Below are 18428 nucleotides of genomic sequence, written 5' to 3'. Positions count from 1 at the left end.
ATTATACGGACCGTGCCGTTTATTCAAACAAGGGGCTTCATTTATAAGCATACAGCTGTTCATTCAAAGAAAGGGCTTCATTTATAAAACACAGCGATTTACTCAAAGAAAGAGCTTTATTGTTAAACATACAACTATGTACAGTGCAGCAGTAATGTCTCGTAATGTAATGTAAAGTTCGGCGAGCTCCAGGCTGCGAGAGGGCGGTGGCCGCACAATCAATCCAGAAACCCCGTCAACAAAGCCGGCTTCCTCGTCAGACATGAGTTCAATGGTCGCGGACTTCCAAACGTCCACCTCATCCAGCACACTCTCGCTTCCAGCAACTGTAATACAATCCATAAAGACAATAAGCAGCCTGAAAAATACTCACATTGACAAAAAACGGATCTAATATAATAAATCTTACCCTTTTTCTTCTTGATCGACTCCGAGCTAAACTTCGCAGTTTCAGGTTGTTTGTATCTGAAGCTCCGGCGTGTCGATTCATAATACGTCTTACAGGCAGCTGGAAAACAATTACATGAGACTGGTATTAATAAAAACAGTCACGGTAAAATTAAACAAGGAATGAGAAACACATTAGAAGTTACTTACACACAATTTCGTCGTGATCAGCGGTTAAATCTGGACTCGCGGAAATCGCTCCAAGCAGATAAGAGCTCACGGCTTCGTTATGAGGCGAGAATAGTCTGTGTAAACAAAATGTGCAGTTTTAAGCTCGGATCTATTAACGCATCCATTTCCTTATACAGCTGAATAAAAGCATATTCTTTAAATCGTAACGTTACATTACCCATGCTCTGGTTCATTGCGACTGCAGTTTGCCTCAGAGTTATGAAGACGAAGACAGCCTCCTGAAAATGAGTCCAAAAAGTTCGTCGCGTCCATGCAGAGATTGAGTTGAAGACGGTGTCCTGTCATTGTTGATCACGAAAAAGGAAAGCAGCAAAAAACATTAAAAAAAATAGTTTAAAGCTCGTCTTCTACGCGTCATGGCCATGACCTCGACCTCGCACCTCATTGGACTAGGGCTCTGATATGGAACGCGCCTGGGGCCAAATCTCTTTATACGAAACGCGTGACTTATGATCGTTTCAACCTTCAACACGCCCTGTTTTCCGCTTCACGCACAGTTTTAACATGTTAAGAAAAACATTTGAACGTGTTTCTTAACGCGCACATTCTGTACATGTCGAAGTGTAATATTTTTTTTTTTAAGCAGACTTACCTTTAGATGTAGCCTAGGCTACATACATATTAATATAAGATATTAATTAATTGCTTAACTGACTACTGTGCTAGAGTAAAGTAGCCTAATGTTACAATGTATATTAAGTAAATGCTTAATATTATACAATTATTATAATTTATCTATATGGGTTATTGTTTGTTTTTTAAAGTTAGGCTATATATAATTTCTAAAAGTATAGGCTAATTTACACAGCACATACTTATAACTGAAAACACACAACTTTATTCACTTTCACATAATAATGTTTTTGTAATTTGGTGTTTAGTTTGTTGTATAGTTTGTTTATACTGTTCTGTCTCTGTTTTGTTTCCAGGAACATCTGATGAGTGCTATAATAAATTGACTTCATTATATTTAAAATATGTTTTGATATTCATTTTATTTATATTATTAATATTTTATTTACCCATAAACGTGTCTTTAGGAAGCCATAAGTCATAGAGACAAGAATAACTTTTGCCATTTAAATGCCACATTAATTTACTGAGGACCCATACAGCCAATGATCATGTGTGAAAACACTTATACATAAATTGATCACTTAGAAATCAAAACTCAGGTTTGAGAAAGAAAGAATATGCATACAACAAAATATATTGTTTCATAGCAGCTTCAGTAACAAGTTCAAAACAAATTCTGCTGTAAACCGGCTCTAACAAGCCAATATAGTGTCAATATTCAGCTCAAGTGACTTCAGTGTTGATTCAGTTCAGTTGATTTCAGTTCAACTGTAAATTCCTCAGTTGTGCATTGTGTAGTTAGATATATGCAAAAACAACATTTTTGGAAATAGTTAAAATAGTTTTGCACAAAGTGTTGCTTTTGCAAGAGATGTCTGATGTTTTGTGTGTAGAGTTACAAGAAATGGAGCCATATTTTCAGAAATTGTGTGTAAGCAATTAGATAAAACTGTAAATGAATCCAGTTTATTTTAGTTCAGGACTCATAGTCCTGGTGTTAGTAATCTGTGCTTAATCTTTGTTCCAGGCAACAATTTTTTAACTCACGATTAAATAGATTAAGGCCTACTTTTGGCATAATTTAAACCCTGTCCAGGAAACCACCTCTTGAAAATCTGCATTGATAATTCATAAAATGTGGTGTGAGCTCAATTTAAATGACAATTACAGAAAAACACAATCTGACTTAACTATAAACAAACAAACTTGTACTTTTCACATTTATGATTAATAGCCATTTAAAAAATCATTCACAGTGCAGGGTGGAAAAATTAATGTTGGTATGTAAACTGTATGCTTTACTTGATTTATTTGTGTGCTTTGGTTCATTGTCTTGTTGCATCACATAACCTCTCTAAAGGTTGAAGACATAAACTGCTGTCCTGTATTTTTTAATTTTTTTTACATAACATTGGTTATTGCTAATGACATACAGAGTAATTCATCTACACTGTGAGCCCGGACAAGTTGAATCTACTTAAAAAATTGGAGCAAACTGGTTGCCCTAAAAATTTAGTAATGTGTACTAAAACGAGTACATTTAACTTAAATTTAAGTTAACATTTTAACTTAAACTTTAAACTTGTTTTAGTCAAAAAAATTCAGAACCTAGATAAAACTCCCCCTGCTGCTACTCTGATTTGCATTTGTGTAGCTCACAGCATGTTCATTTACATGATAAAGCCTCCCCTAGAATTAAGGGGAGGGGGGGTCATGGGGGGACAACTGCCAAGCAAGGCCCACGACAATTTCCGACAATTTACGGCAGTTTTCGGTGTTGCCTGCAAATTGCTGTGCACAGTCGTAAACCTAAAGTTTCACGGCAATCTACAGTGTCACATACTGACGAAAATCCCACTTTTCATGCAGTGCAAGGATTAAACTCTTAGATGGGTTCTGTAAGTCAGCTTAATTTATCCAGATGCTGAAGTCTAAAAATAATCACAAGTTTGATTTTGATCCTATAGATTAAGGGATGAGACGCCATTTGTTTGATTAGTCCTTTCCACTCAAGGACATTGTTAGTGTTGTTTGCCAATGCAAGAATCTCTATTATTGCTCATAATTAGCGTTGGGGACCCGTTTGTGCTACACAAATGAATGATACCTCAAATCATGTGACTTGCTGTGTGGATGTTATGTTCCTAATCAAATTTATGATTTTAGCTTGGTGGGGGATAAAGCGAGCATAGATAATCCCATATACTCGATCTAAGGGCATGTAATAGCCAGAATATTTTTTGTCAAAATATGTAAAAAAAACTTTAAATTAACAATTTCCTTTTCATGTCATAATTGATACATCGGGTTTTTGTTTTTTTGCCTTAATGCTACTCTTTGAAGAATTCATACTTTGTGGTAGTCAAAAACAAGAGTTTCAATGCCAAAGGAAGCAGGTTATTAATAATGTTATATTTATACACACAGTATATAAATGAGGTTTTATCAATAAAAAACTGATATAGCAGTCTGCATATTTAAAAATTGCATATGAATATCAGTGCCTAGTCTTACTAAATATATCTTACCAATAGAACATTTAATTCTTAAATTATATTAATAAAAAAATTGAAATAACATTTAACTGTTATTGTTGGCATAATACATCATGAAATGCATTACAATGATTTATTTTATTTATTTTTGTTTAGGATGTTGTCTTATTGGCAGAGTTCACTATCAGAAAGTCTCCATCTTTTCTCAGAGACAAACTACATCCTTGTCAGCTGGAGATGGATGACAAAGATGCCTGTGTCTATGTGAGTGCTACAGTATGTGATTGCATTTCAAAATCCCCCACCATCCTCTTTAACTTTGTGAAAACCATATTTCTTACTTTAACATCTTTTTCTAATATTTTTTCAATTGCTTCTATCGGGATGATTGATAGGTATGTCCCTCTGCCGCCCCCTCCCATGGTCCCTCCAGTTCAGAGGTACAGTATGCATTACTTTTCATGTAGATATGAGAGAAAAATCTCTCCCACTTTGTCCTAATACCATATATGCAGTTTATCCGCCAGAGATCAAGGAGATTCTTTATCTAAATTGGCTTCTGTCTACCGGCTCTTTCAGCTCGTTTCTGTATGATTGTGTGATTGGTTGTTCCTTCACTTGAGTACAGCGTCCCTTTTAATTTGCCAACCTCTTTTACATTTGCTTGAGCCAGATCAAGTGCTTTAACACTACATGCCTCCAGACACATTCAGTCTAGAATAAATGAAGAAATTCAAATGAAGAAAAACTTGCTCAGTGTTCATTTTCTCTAGTCCTTTGGATTTTTGACATTGACAATTGATATCTGAAATAATTACTGTGCATTATTGTAACCATATTGTACTATGGTACCATTTTTCAGTTTTAAGGCTTAAAGGGATAGTTCACCCAAAAATGAAAATTACCCCATAATTTACACACCCTCAAGCCATCCTAGGTGTATATGACATTCTTCTTTCAGACAAATACAATCAGAGTTATATTAAAAAATGTGCCGGCTCTTCCAAGCTTTATAATGGCAGTAAAATTTGCCATTATAAATGACAAATAAAAAAAAGGCAGCCCAAAATTTGAAGCATCCATCCATTATAAAAGTAATCCACATGGCTCTGGGGGGTAAATAAATGCCTTCTGAAGCGAATGGGTTTTTGTAAGAAAAATATCCATATTTAAATCTTTATAAAGTCAAATATCTAGCTTTCGCCAGAACGCCTTCCGTATTCAACTTACGGAAAAAGCGTAACTGGTATGTAGGGTTGGGCATCGTTTTGATTTGAACGATTCCGATTCTGATTCTTACTTTCGATTTCGGTTCTTTTCGATTCTCGATTCCGATTCTTTGAGAGGTGGAGTCAAAACATGTCACTGGCTCATTTCACAGAGAATTTTTTTATTTTGATTCAATAATGAGTTTTAGTTTTGGGACTTTCTCTGCTGGTATTTTCCCCTGCTTTGCTGCAAAGGTGAATGGAGTTTCACACCTAGTCTCCACCGGTTTAGAAATAGCATTAGCAGTAGTCATATTAGGACTGCTACTAGCGTGGGCAATTTGCGTAAAGCTACATTTATCTAGGAGGGGGAAAAATAATTTCAGTAACGTTGTTGTTCACCAAAATTACTAGCAATTTGGTCAAGGGCTTTGTTATTACACTACAATCACATACCTGATTGTGACGAGGTAACGTTAAAGGCATAACGTTAGTTCACCCTCAAACGAAAATAAAGCCATCTTTTACTCACCCTGCTGCTGTTCAAATGCGCGCGTTCCTGTGTGTGCGCACTCCGAGCCGTCAGTAGCCTCACGCAATGTTGTCATGACAAGCGGTACACAACATTCACTTCAGGAGGTTTTAATATTAGTATCATTGTATTATTTCTTATTATATACGTTATAGAAAAGGCGAGAGTCGGGTTTGTTTCTATTGAGCCTGATTTCTCAAAATGGTGTGTGTGTGTGCTTATCCTGAGTGCCATGACAACAGTGCCAGTTATAGTAGGCATGAGCGCCGGCGCCTGCTGACGGCTGAGTGTGCACACACAGGAGCGTGCGCAGAGTAACGGCCGAGCTCAGTGTTTTGACTGAATAATACGGTTTCTTTCTCTCAAAACCTTATAGTATGCCTCTGAACACTTTCCATATATGGCACGCGTCTCACTGTATCATTGCGTGATACATTTGTATAATTTTTGTAATGTTTTAGCCTGGTCTCTATTCACTGCCATGATAGGAAGCAGCGCGTGCAGGACTATTTTTTAAAATTTCTGCTTTTGAGGTCCAAAAAGATAGAAGGATATAGGGCACTGGGACAACAGCAGGGTGAGTAAAAGAAGGCTTTATTTTCATTTCAGGTTGAACTATCCCTTTAACAACGTTGGTTAGCGCAGGGTTGCCCGAGGAGGACGAGACAGTGGACCTGCGCAGCATGTCAAACATGCTACACTCGTTCATTTGTAACGTTACACCACATGTTTGTACATTGCAGTGCATCCTCCTGTGCAAGAAATAAGTTTGTCACGTGTTGCACTGTGCCGACACAGGATTTAAAAAAAAAGTGAAATAAAGCCACACTTTTGAGCGCCGCTTACCATGCTCTATTGGCCCAGGAAAGTCCTTGAAAGGTCCTTGAATTTGAAGTTAACCTAAGTGTGGGAACCCTGTGTATGACGTCGGCCGTAGCGTAAGCATTTTGAACTGCGAGAGTCGTTACACTTTCTTAGTAAGTTGAATAAGTAAGGCTGTCTGCCGGAAGCTAGATATTTCACTTTATAAAGCTTTGAATATGGATATTTTTCTTACTTTCATAATAGATGGATGCACTTTTTTGGGCTTCAAATGTTGGGCTGCCATTGTAATGCTTGTAAATGCTTGGATTAGCCAGGACATTTTTTAATATAACTCTGATTGTATTCGTCTGAAAGAAGAATGTCTCATACACCTAGGATGGCTTGAGGGTGAATAAATCATGGGATAATTTTCATTTTGGGGTGAACTCTCCCTTTAACTTGTATTGAAGCCAGAACATTCCTTTAATGGCAATATTCCCTGTTTCTATGAAGGCCAAATACACATATGTTCCTCTAAACAATTTGAAGCACAAGACTGTGGTGAACGTCTATGGCGTGGTGACCTTCTTCAAACAGCCTTTCCCCTCTAAAGGTTCAGGTCAGTGAATTTCCATCATCCCAGCAAGGCTGTAATAGGCTCTCCCATTGTTATTTGAGCTGTCTGGAGAGTGAGTCCAAAGGAAAGATGACTTTCTAAATGACTTTCAGGGCCACTTTCGAAATAGCCGTCAAAACAGAGGGAAAATGCCAGTTACACTTTATTTTAAGGTGTCTGTGTAACAGTGTAATTATACAATTAAGTAGTGCTGGGCGGTATGACCAAAAATGTATATCACGGTATTTTTCTAAATTATATCGGTTTCACGGTATATGACGGTATTTTTTCCCCTATGCATGACAGGGTGTTAATCACATTTTCTACTGATTGAGAGAGGAAATACTGCAGGAGATTGACTAGAATGCCCTGTTTTACTGTCATGACGAGTGAATATTGTAGAAAAATTCCACACTAGAGTTAATAGGTCTACAGGTTAACAAAATGATGCTGTGGAGAGACAACAAACAATAAAACACAGACCTGCAACACGTTTAGAATCATACTTACAGACACCTGAATATTAAAAGTTGAGTTGAGGGCACCTTAAGCATTTTAAAAATCTAACCCTCTATAACAACAAACTGCCAAAACGAAGAGAAATGAGGATATTAGCAATACATTTAACAGGACTCTCGGAACGAATGACACACATCAGTTTAACACAGAAAGAATAAAGCAGTTACTTTTTGGCCCATTCTTCTTTGAATTGTCAGTTTATTTATTAACTTACATCGTCTTTTGAATAATCCATCGTGTCAGCGCGTTCGTGATCAGACATAGGTTATCAGTGTAATCAGTGCATACATTTCATTTTAATAAGACGTGATGAAATATGCGCGCATACACACTTCTGGTTCATGTCTAGAGCACTAGAGTTTTTGAAATATGTCCATAAAAATTTTAAACGCACTCGCTCCGGTCTATATCAGTGCTATATGACCCATGTGGTGAGCGTTGATAAACTCATCGCAGCGCTCCGTGCAGAAACCGCGCTCTCTCGCGCGCCGCGTGTAGTTTGAATTCTCAACAATAATCAAGGGCTGAATCCGACATCGCTCCCATAACCTCAAATATAGCATTATTTGGAGGGCACAGCGCTTTGTAGTGGTGTCCGAAACCTTAGTGGACGTTATTGAGTGCACTCATTCTATCCCATTGCACCGCAATAATGAGTGTACAGCCGATGTACACACAACGGTTGTCCGACTTCACGTTTTCATTCACTCCTTCAAATAAAGTGATAACGTAGGGAATAGTGAATGAGAGTATAGGATACAGCCATAGGCTGTGCTGTAATGCGATCTCAACTGTGCTCTGACTGCTCTTACTACAGTGCATCAATGAAATGGGTCCCCTCTCAAACAATGACGCGCTGCGCCGCGTTCCGAACGTTGTTTAAGCGACATATACCGGTATTGCGGTATCATCAAAATTCATATCATAAAGAAAATTAATACCGGTATTCGGTATGAACCGGTATACCGCCCAGCACTACAATTAAGTACTGAGAAATAATAATTAACTACAAATACTTACTATAGGTTTTGGTTTAGGGTTAGTTGCATAGTTATTACTACAGTAACTACATGTAACAAGGATGCTGGTTACCAAAAACTCTGAATATTTGTGCTTTATTCTTTGCACTTCAGAGATTGGATAACATTTCAAAGATAGCCAAAACAAAACGGCGACCTTGGTTTGTACTGCTGATCATGAACAATGAGGTTTGTTTTCTGCAGTGTTTGCATAAGATCATTTATACATCAAGTCGCAGACTGCATCTCAAGAAAAGCTGATGCAAACCAATTATTGCCAAACCACTTTCTCACGGTGCATAAGCATACTACCTTCATGCAATTTTCAAAATCAATACATTTCAGTTCATTGATCATGGCTTGGATCGTAACATGTACTCTAGATCGTAAAATGCCAAAAATCAATCTCTGTCACATTCAATTGGCTTGTTGAAGTAACAATGTTTTGATGAGTGAAGAGAATGTAAGCTCCCATTCAGACATCCATTGTGCATTATGTCCAAAGGGTGACCAATTGACCATGGATCAATGCATATTCTCAGTTTTGAAATGCTTGGGCAACTAAAATCATCAAATTAAAGAAAATTGCAAAATGTGGTAAACTGTTTTCATTCGTTTCATGTAGTCAGTTTTGTCAAAACTTATGTCATTAACAGTACTAACAGTACTTTAAGCCTTAACTATATTTGGTTATTTGGCATAGTCACAAGCATATCTCTCAAGCTTGAGGTTTTTTTTAAGTCAGTACCTCATTATTTGTCACTAGATTACTGCTCTACACTAAAGATCACTGATCAATCCGATGTTAAAGTGAGCTGCAACATCTTCTCTAAAAAACTGGAGGATCACCCAGTCATCATCAGAGTTGGGGACATTATCAGACTCCACAGATTCAAGGTGAGGAGATTTGATCTGTTTATTCATTATTCAGAATATTGAAAGTGGGCCTAAGCCACTTATTTGCTTTAAGCCAACCTGGTCTCATTGTGAAAATGTACCTCTGGCAACGTTTTTGCAAACCGCCAAAATACGTACCAATATGTACATATCTCTGCAGTTTCAAAGTGAAATGAACACTAGAGGCAGTAAAACAGCAAGCACTTTTTATCGTTTTTTTTTTCCATGTAAATTAATAAATTTTGGAGTTTGCGTCACTTAATCTGCTCCATATGCTCGGCTTTTTTATATATAATAAGTTTGCTCAGTAGCTCAGCTGGTACAGATTTGTACTTGTAATAATGAAAGCTCAGGTACGAATCCCGTGAAAGACAAGTCATGATAAAAGAGCTCAAAGATGAGTTCACAGAAGCTAACAAGACATGGTTACTATTGTATTTTTGTCACATTTGCTTTTGTTAACACTATCGGTTAGGTTTAGGGTTTAGTGTAGGTGTACGTTAAAAAAACAATGTCACAAAACGTCAGATTGACGCTCATCTGTTCCGGGGAAAAAACGAAGCTTTTGGCGGCACCCAGTGGACATATCACTTTGAAACTGCAGTGATATGTACATATTGGTACGTATTTTGGGGTTTGCAAAAACGTTGCCAGAGGTACATTTTCGCAATGAGACCAGGCTGCTTTAAGCAGAGTTGTCCAGTTCTGGACTTGGAGGGCTAACTTAGCTGTAATTCCACATACCTGACTACTAGAAACTTCCAGACAGTTGCATTGGAGCAAGTTGCATGTAAACTCTGTAGGAGCGCAGCCCTCCAGTAGCAGAAATTCACACCCTTGACTTAAAGTAATCTTGCAGTACCACATATTCCTAGAAATCGCACATACATCGCCAAGATATTTGTGAAAGAGTGTCTGGAAAGCCTCACGTTTTATGTTAAGCATCTCATTCTCTCCGCATGGGAACAGGCGAGATGCCAGTCAATAAATGGGATATCAAAGTAACTTGCATTACTTATTTGAAAAAGTAACTCAGATATTTTGTTAAAAGTAATGCATTACTTTACTAGTTAAAAAACTAGTTGCCCCCAACACTGTCCAATACCCAAATAAATGTCTTAGTGACATGTATTAAGATAATTGTATTTGATGATATTAAGTAATTCAGACATTAATACTAACTGTATCTTGTATCCTGTTTTCCCATATCCTCCCAGGCAGCAATATACAACGACTCCATGACACTCTTGAACACTTATGGTTGGTCTGCTGTCACATTCGATGGAATAATTGACAGTCCAGTAGCCCCTCGTACCTCGAGCAAATCATTTCACTTTGGAGAATCCGATAAACATACAGTGCAGGAGCTTCGCCAATGGGCTGCCAGCCAGTCTCTGATATCCAATGACCCCACTGTCTCTCTGTCTTTGGTACATCCCGGGATGTACTTTGATCTTACCTGCCAGTTGCTGGCTAAGGCTGTCATGGATAGTCGTTGTATCCTACTGAAGGTACTTTCTGCTATTTTACCTAATCTGAATCTTCAAAATCATTGAATCTTACATCCAATTTGTACAACTAACAGTTGCCCAATTTGATCAGGTGTGGGACGGGACCAAGTGTGAACATCCTCTATTGAATGTTGCGGTTGCATCCGATGCATTAGAAGGAGAATCCACTGTTGCTAAAGACAGGATGAACCTGACAGCCAATGTTCTGGTCTATGACAATCACATGGAGACAGCTCGAGACTTAAAGGTGAGTTTTGCCATTGATCTAGCTGTGGGTCGATAGCACGAGTGTCCAATCCTGCTTGTGGAGGGTCACAATCCAACATTAAAGTACCCCTATTATGCTGTTCCTAAAGGGTTCTTCCAGGTTTCCATGCATCAAAGGTCAAAAAACACTTTCATTTTCTCATCATATACATTGCACATCACATTTTTCAATGATTCTCAAACGACTCGTTGGGTGATTCAGTCTCTCTAAATCCCTCCTTTCCGCAAGCCTACCCTGCTCTGATTGGCCAGATGGCCCAGTCTGTTGTGATTTGTCTACTGCTTACAGTGCTTGTCGGAAGCTAAACGGCCGTTACCATAACTGATCTTCAGCTCTGGAGGTTTGCACACACTGTAAAGACAGTAACCCTGATGTCCATTTTACCATATCAATCCGAGCGAGTCCGATGATGAAACTTGGAAGAACTAGGACTTGAGCAGGATGATTCTCAGTGATACGCTACTCAGTTTGAGGTACATTATGAGGTTGCTACTGTAATTCCTCACCATCAGCATTAACAAGTGTATGTCTATCAACAAATCCATGTGTATATTTCTAATTTATTGCGGTGCAAAATGCAGTATCAATAACGGTGCCTAGCCGAGCACTAACGAGAATATATTTAGCAAATTGCCCCTTTCTATAGTTATTTTTGTTGCTGACTAATGAGTTTATGAGCATTGAATGGCTTAGGTAAATTTGGCATTACGTGAAATGATTGTTCTCAAGCTGTTTTATACAAGCTCTTTCCAAGGTCGAAATGCTGATTGAGCGATCAGTCAGGCCACATTAAAGACTGCCAAAATGTATTGCTTGTATTTCGTGATAAAATTAAAAGAGTCTGAAAGCTGAACGTTTAATTGATCACTAAAATTAACAAACACATTAAAAGTGACATATTAAAGGTGACAGTTAAGTACAAATCTTACTGCGATTATGGATGGCTGTGCTATAAATAATGTGAAGTCCAGGAAGTAACAGAAAAACAGCAAAGATTAAAATATATTGAGATTAAGATTCTATGTCAGTATCAATTAAAAACGAGAATTTTGAATGATTAGTTTGCGTCCACACAGTTGACATATGTTGTAGTTTATCCACATGGTGTTCATGAAATAGACACTGCCTTCCGGCACTTTTACGGTACTCGGATGTTCATTGACACGTCTCCGTCGTTTTCTATCTCTCTCATGCTGGCACAGCCGTCATCGTTGTTGCTCGATAGAGATGAGGACTTTGAAAAAGTCTGATATTTTATTACGTCAACACAACAAAATATGTGATTGGCTACTCATCACAGAACATTCATGTAAAAAGGCAAGCAATTTTTAATCATAACATGTACTTTTATATTGTTGCCAGTGGCGATCTCGGCAAAAATATCACTCTCAAATTAATATTTTTGGTCGCAAATGCGACCATTTTAGTCACAGTCTGGAGCCCAGATCCTTTATCTTTATTCAAAGTAGTAAAAATTACAGACAATCTGCATTAATGGACACTATCCATTATTTCAGTAAGACGATAATAACATGAGTTAGCTTGAAACCTATGTTTATTTATCATTTCATTTATTTATTTAAATAGCACCTTACAGGCTACACAGTAGTTCCAAGGTGCTGTACATTACAATGGAGAACAAGAGAAACAACAAAACAAAACATAAAACATCCATATACTAGTCAAAACACAATATAAAACTCAAAACTACTTATTTTGAACACCCGGTAGAAAATATATATGTCAATAATTATTCATACTTACAGGTTGTGATTCTGATGAGCAAGTTTGTCCAAATAAAGTAGGTACTGACCCATCTTTCAAGAGCAAGTGCTTTGTGAATCTAGTGTTGTAGAACCGCAACGCAGTGCGATTCGAATTACAAACGACTCGTTTAGGCGGTTCAGAGTCAATTCTTTCTTTTGGGAGACAATAACTTTATTTATCATGTTTTCGACTTTACAACTTTGCAGGATGTTTACATTCACAAACAGCTATTACACTGCATGAAAGGGAATATTCGAAAAAACATAAAAGGGGAACTTTAAAAAAAACAGCTGAACCATCTAAGCAACGTCTTCAGGAATACGAGAAGGTACTAGGCTGCTTCCGAAATCAAAACCACCTACTTCTGGCGAGAAAGTGTGCATTTGATGGAGACTTTGAGGTTTGGTGGGTCACATGACAACGACAACATGGTGAAAATAGTGTGTCTGGATTACTTTCATACTATACGCAATCATGCTATATAGAACAATACTTTTTAACGCTCACTTATTCAAAATAAGTACTTCAAGAGTTTGTGATTTCAGACGCAGCCCTAGAAACTTTCTGAGCAGGTGTGTTGTAGCTAACCTTTGTAGAATGGTCTTCCAGGAGTAGGATTTGACACCATTATTGTATAGATATGCAAGATTATGTTGCCTGTTGGTTGGAAAACAAGTAGAGACAATATAAAGACAAATGTTGTCAAGCTTCAATGGGGAACAACTTGGGTGCACTTCCTGCAAGAAAGCCTATACTACAGAAGCAGTAATCTCATTTGATCAGCCTACAACCTCGACCACATGAGCGTCGTTTGTGATGCTGTTACTATTAATGCCTGTTTGAACCATCCGTCGCAGGAGACCCACGCACCTACTCCAGCACTTTTAATGATGAATGAGGTGTCAGGTAGGACACTTGTGGGCACATCTTCTCATGGTTTATTTGGGAGGCGTTCACTCCTCTTCAGTCTACTGATTGTGTTTCTGCTCACACTTCAATCCTGCCCTGCCTGTTTCCACTGTAAAAACTCATCAATGTCCTCTCCAAATGATTGTCTTGTAACGGCTTTTGAAAGGCATTGTCTCCAGAACTACTGGCTACATTTCTGTCTTCCTCTGCCATAATACTTTCTATAAATATTTAAACAGGAGCAAGGCTTTTATGCTATACGGTTTGAAGCCCCAGATTGTTTCTTTTCTTTTTGTTTGCTTAGTTGTTTCCATGACAGTTGAGTGGCTAAAAAAATACTTTTTTGACACCTTGAAAACACAAAAGCACGATGAATTTTTATTTTATTATTGTACAACTGAAGAACATATTTGGTGCATTATTGTAATAGTTTGAAGAGGATGGTGATTTATATTTTTCTTTTAAGCAGTACGGCATTTTTGTTTGGCTCAGCATAGTGGTTCTTTTGAATATGCACCGTGCGAGTTATGAACAAAGGTGGGTGGAGTGAACCGAGTATTCAAAAGAGGAAACAGCGAGTTTCTGACTATCCAAGGTCTAGAGCTTCTATTTAGCCATGTCCCCTGCTGAATTCCTTCATTGTGTGTTTGTAGATAGGATATATGTAATTCATCTAATTACTTCCTTAACTGTGCGGTTTCAGAGAATTGTGTGATCTTCAGTTTAAGATCACTGAGTTCTTCATACAGTTCTCGGGTTTCCTTCCTTATAATATGTCAGTGCAAATCAACAGGCCTATCCATCACCTTCTGGCCATGATGTTGTTAAAGCATCTCTTCAGCCACAAACTATCAGTTGGACTGACAGAAAGAAAGATATCCCAATACATCAGCTACCCTTACCTAGAGATAAAGAGAACAGTCATTGCAGACAGTTGGAGAATCGTATTTTAGCCTGTGCTATCTCTTATTTATAATTTGATCACGATGTAGAGCTGTGTATACGTAAATGTTATTTCATAGTGACAGTATCTGAGAGAGTGTGCATCAAGCTTTTGACACTCTTTGCATATCACTGCTTTTATGATACAAATCTTTAGTTCATTTGACCTTTTATTTGCTTTACAGTACATTAGAAGAGTGACAAGCTCATATATGTTTCCTTTGCTTGCTGATATTATTCTGATTCATTAAAGATAGCTCAGTAATGCACCAGTATTTTAAGGGTTCAATTGGTAATAAACTTTGGATCTTTGGTTTCTAAGACTTCTAGAATGAAGTTATGACCCGGTCTCCTAAGTTCTCCTTAGAGTCCACACTTTGATGGCATAATGCTGCATTGATTGTTGTAGTCCACTGTCTGAGCCTGTATCAATGCAGGCTTTGCAAAAGGCCACAGAGGGGCATCCTATGTCATCATGGAGCAGCGCCATATTACATTATGGTCAGTCTTGCTTGAGCTTTGTTTTTTGGGATGGTTCATAGTTCATGTATGGCCTAAGGTCTGGTTCACTTTGCAACATTAGGTGCGGTCACATTAGCAAAATTTTGCGCGCAAAAACCGGTCCATTGTCAGTAGCGTAGAGATGTATGAAGCTCTGCTCACACAGAAGTCATTTTCAATCCAAGCAGCATTCTGTTGAAATTAAATGAAATCTGCATGGGGAACTTTTTGAAACTTACACAAAAATCCCAGTAGTGCACATTCCTATTGTAATTAGGGATGCACCGATGTATCGGCCGATTTTTGATAAATTTACAGCCATCTGCATTTCGGCTATAGCATGAAAAAGGCAGATATATATATATAAAAAAAAAAACAATGGTTTATTAATGAATTGCGTGAAGGCATTAAGTTGTATATTGTCTGCTGCATAATCCAAGATTATAATGTAATATTCATGATGCGCTGCTGTCTGCATTTTAATGTTAATCAAACAGCAAAACAAACAAAATTCGCTCACTATTCTTGACTAAATATCTTTTGTAACATTCATAAGGATTCATTTCTGCGATGCGGACAACGCAGACGGAATCCAGCCATAAAAAACGAATTTACTGCATACTGGAATGCCACGAAATTTGTCAAAGTTTTGATGAATAAATAAAACGTAGATCAGTACACTTAAATCAAACCACGATATATACTAGTGTCTGTGAATATTAAGCCACAAAAGGACTGTTTAAATATGAATGCTGCATGTTTCTGGGTGTCTCTGAAACCGCGCGTCTGCGCCATTCACACATTTACCTCACACACACACTGAAACTTGCTGTGTTTTTCATCCCCTGCCGCCTCAATATGAGGACTTGAATGCATATCCAGTCACTTCGTGAGCATTTTACCATTTCACTAGACAAAATCTATCGTCATATTATAAACACACACAGGAACTCAAAGCTCTTCATGGCAACACGTCAAAATAAAAGTTTGGTTTAACAAAGTAATTGTTGACAGAAATATATTAATGTTGTACAGTAGAATTTAGCTACGTCTCAATGTAATAATAATATATGCATTTAATTTATACCGTGAAGAATACTTATACATATATATTTTATACGCTGTGATTAAACATTAAACCACTTAAAAAAAACGTTTTATTTAATATGTATCTTGTTCTGTTGTATTTATGCATTTATGTAGGCCTGCTGAATGTTAAATGGATCCAGTCTATGTTCATTAGAAATGATTTGATAATGCAGCAATAAAGTAGCTAGTAGGCTATAAGTTAATGTATGTTTTTTTTTTTTACTTTGCTGATTAAGAAACACTCTATTTTAATGACAATTTCAAATAAGAGGGCAAGTGACAAATATCGGTATCGGCCAATAATTGTTTGTTAAAATCGGTATCGGCCCCAAAAAAGTCCTATCGGTGCATCCCTAATTGTAATGACTGGATTTCGCCTGCAAAATTTCGCTTGAGCAATGGTAAATGTGACTGCACCTTTATTCTTGCTAAGAACCACACACTACAAGATAAGCAGGCTGATTTTGGGCCCAATTCTCCCCTTCGGAAAAACGTAGGTAATGTTTTTCCTTACTAATTATCTTGATGGTTCTACAGATTGTCTTATCAGATTTTCCTGTGGTGTGATGTGTTTGTGAATGGAATCTGTTAGTGTGTGGTGGTCTTTCCTGGTCACATGCGGCACTCCATACACTAGAGCAACAAAAAGTTTAAATCTAGGATTTCTTATCGTCATGTTTGTGGTCTCTCACATTTCGAAAATCTTTTCGTGTGACCCCAGCCTTAGACATTTCTGACCAACATGCGAAGCATCCAACAGGTTTTTTCAAATCGGAAATTGATGAACAATGGATTTTTTAGGGTATTTAATAATCAAAGTATCAGTAAAATAAATTGATAATGAAAATGTTAAAGGAAATTACTTTCTTTTTTGGTAACTTAATCCCCAATGATCAAAAATGCAATTTATCCACTAAAGATTGCATTGAGTCAGAATATTTCCCCACCATTATCAATATCCTGGGCCAAATCGTCTTTAATATTGTGTGAAATTGCTTGAGCTCAGTGTTGAGGAGGGAGAAAAGGCGAATAAAGCCGGCCATTAGGATTAAGTGGTCTGAGAGAGATAGCTTTATGAGAGAGGAGAGAGAAGGCCAAATCAATACGGCTGTCATGGTGAACGGGGCCCTTCAATGTGGGGGTCTGCACACACACTTTCTTGACTTCGACTTGCATCATATATCACTCACCCTCCACATATCATATAGGTCTAGCGTGGCACACATTAAAGGTGACATACAGTATATTATTCTGTTTCATTACAAATCTGCAGGAAGGTTCCACTTTAACAACAATACATTTGTACTGTTTTGAGTTGTTGTTCATTTTTCTTTGTGGCATCAAGCGCGTAAAGGCCTATTTTAGGCAGCGTTAGAATTACAATTGTGGGTTTTCTGGAATTTCTTGAGGAATCTCTGATAACACAGAGGGAACACCTATTGGTTTTTCCCTTTCTGTCTTGTGAAATTTTCTCTCTTGCACACTTTTTGGGCCATTTGCATCATCTGAGTCCCAGGCCATCTCGCTTATAAACTTGAAATGGATGCCTCATACAATAATAATAGAGATTAAAGTAGTGCCAGACGCCTGCACATGTCCAATATGGAGGGCAAGAATCACTTTTACTACTACTTTTACTTCAGATTTTTTAAAATCCTCTAATCCTACGTATTACAATTCAAGGCATAACTCGCACCATTTTGTGCTACAGGCATGTATGATACCTCAAATTGTGCAGCTTAGATGTTACATTTCTAAGAGATGTTAATGAATTCTAAAACAGTTGAATAAATCACAAGAGGCCAGAGCTACGGGACCAGATTATCATAGGCCCCCATGATAGCCTGGTATTAAGATTTTGCATTTTGGTGAGGCGAGACACATTGCTGTTTATACCTGGTAGTAATATGCATCTCAAATGCGGCTCCTCTGACCACTTGGATTTCAAGGAAAGGGTGTCCGATCTGCTTAAAACATCCTAAATGAATGTGAGCACCTGCAGCATGGCTAGAGCTGATGCAGTATACTGTGACATCCTGCCTCTATACACATGTGACTATCAATTATTCATAGTGAGAAAGAAATCAACCACCTGGGTTAACTTAACACCCAGACGGCCCCTGCCTGTAATCGCTT

At 37.7% G+C, this 18428-nt stretch overlaps 1 protein-coding gene across 2 annotated transcripts in view; it reads left to right on the top strand.

Moving 5' to 3' along the window:
- Positions 1 to 18428, top strand: part of pot1 (protection of telomeres 1 homolog) — a 58110-nt gene that overhangs the window by 14994 nt on the left and 24688 nt on the right. For both annotated transcript variants that reach the window (XM_079808968.1, XM_079808969.1), the window contains exons 5-10: positions 3867 to 3974; positions 4106 to 4150; positions 6768 to 6873; positions 9175 to 9305; positions 10523 to 10816; positions 10908 to 11063. In XM_079808968.1, coding sequence (XP_079665094.1) covers positions 3867 to 3974; positions 4106 to 4150; positions 6768 to 6873; positions 9175 to 9305; positions 10523 to 10816; positions 10908 to 11063 — 840 coding nt within the window. The remainder of the gene's footprint in view (positions 1 to 3866; positions 3975 to 4105; positions 4151 to 6767; positions 6874 to 9174; positions 9306 to 10522; positions 10817 to 10907; positions 11064 to 18428) is intronic.

This window comes from Gobio gobio (assembly GCF_949357685.1).
Source record: "Gobio gobio genome assembly, chromosome: 25".
NCBI classification, from domain to species: domain Eukaryota; kingdom Metazoa; phylum Chordata; class Actinopteri; order Cypriniformes; family Gobionidae; genus Gobio; species Gobio gobio.
Note: the sequence above shows the minus strand (reverse complement) of the source record. Positions and strands in the feature narration are given on the sequence as shown.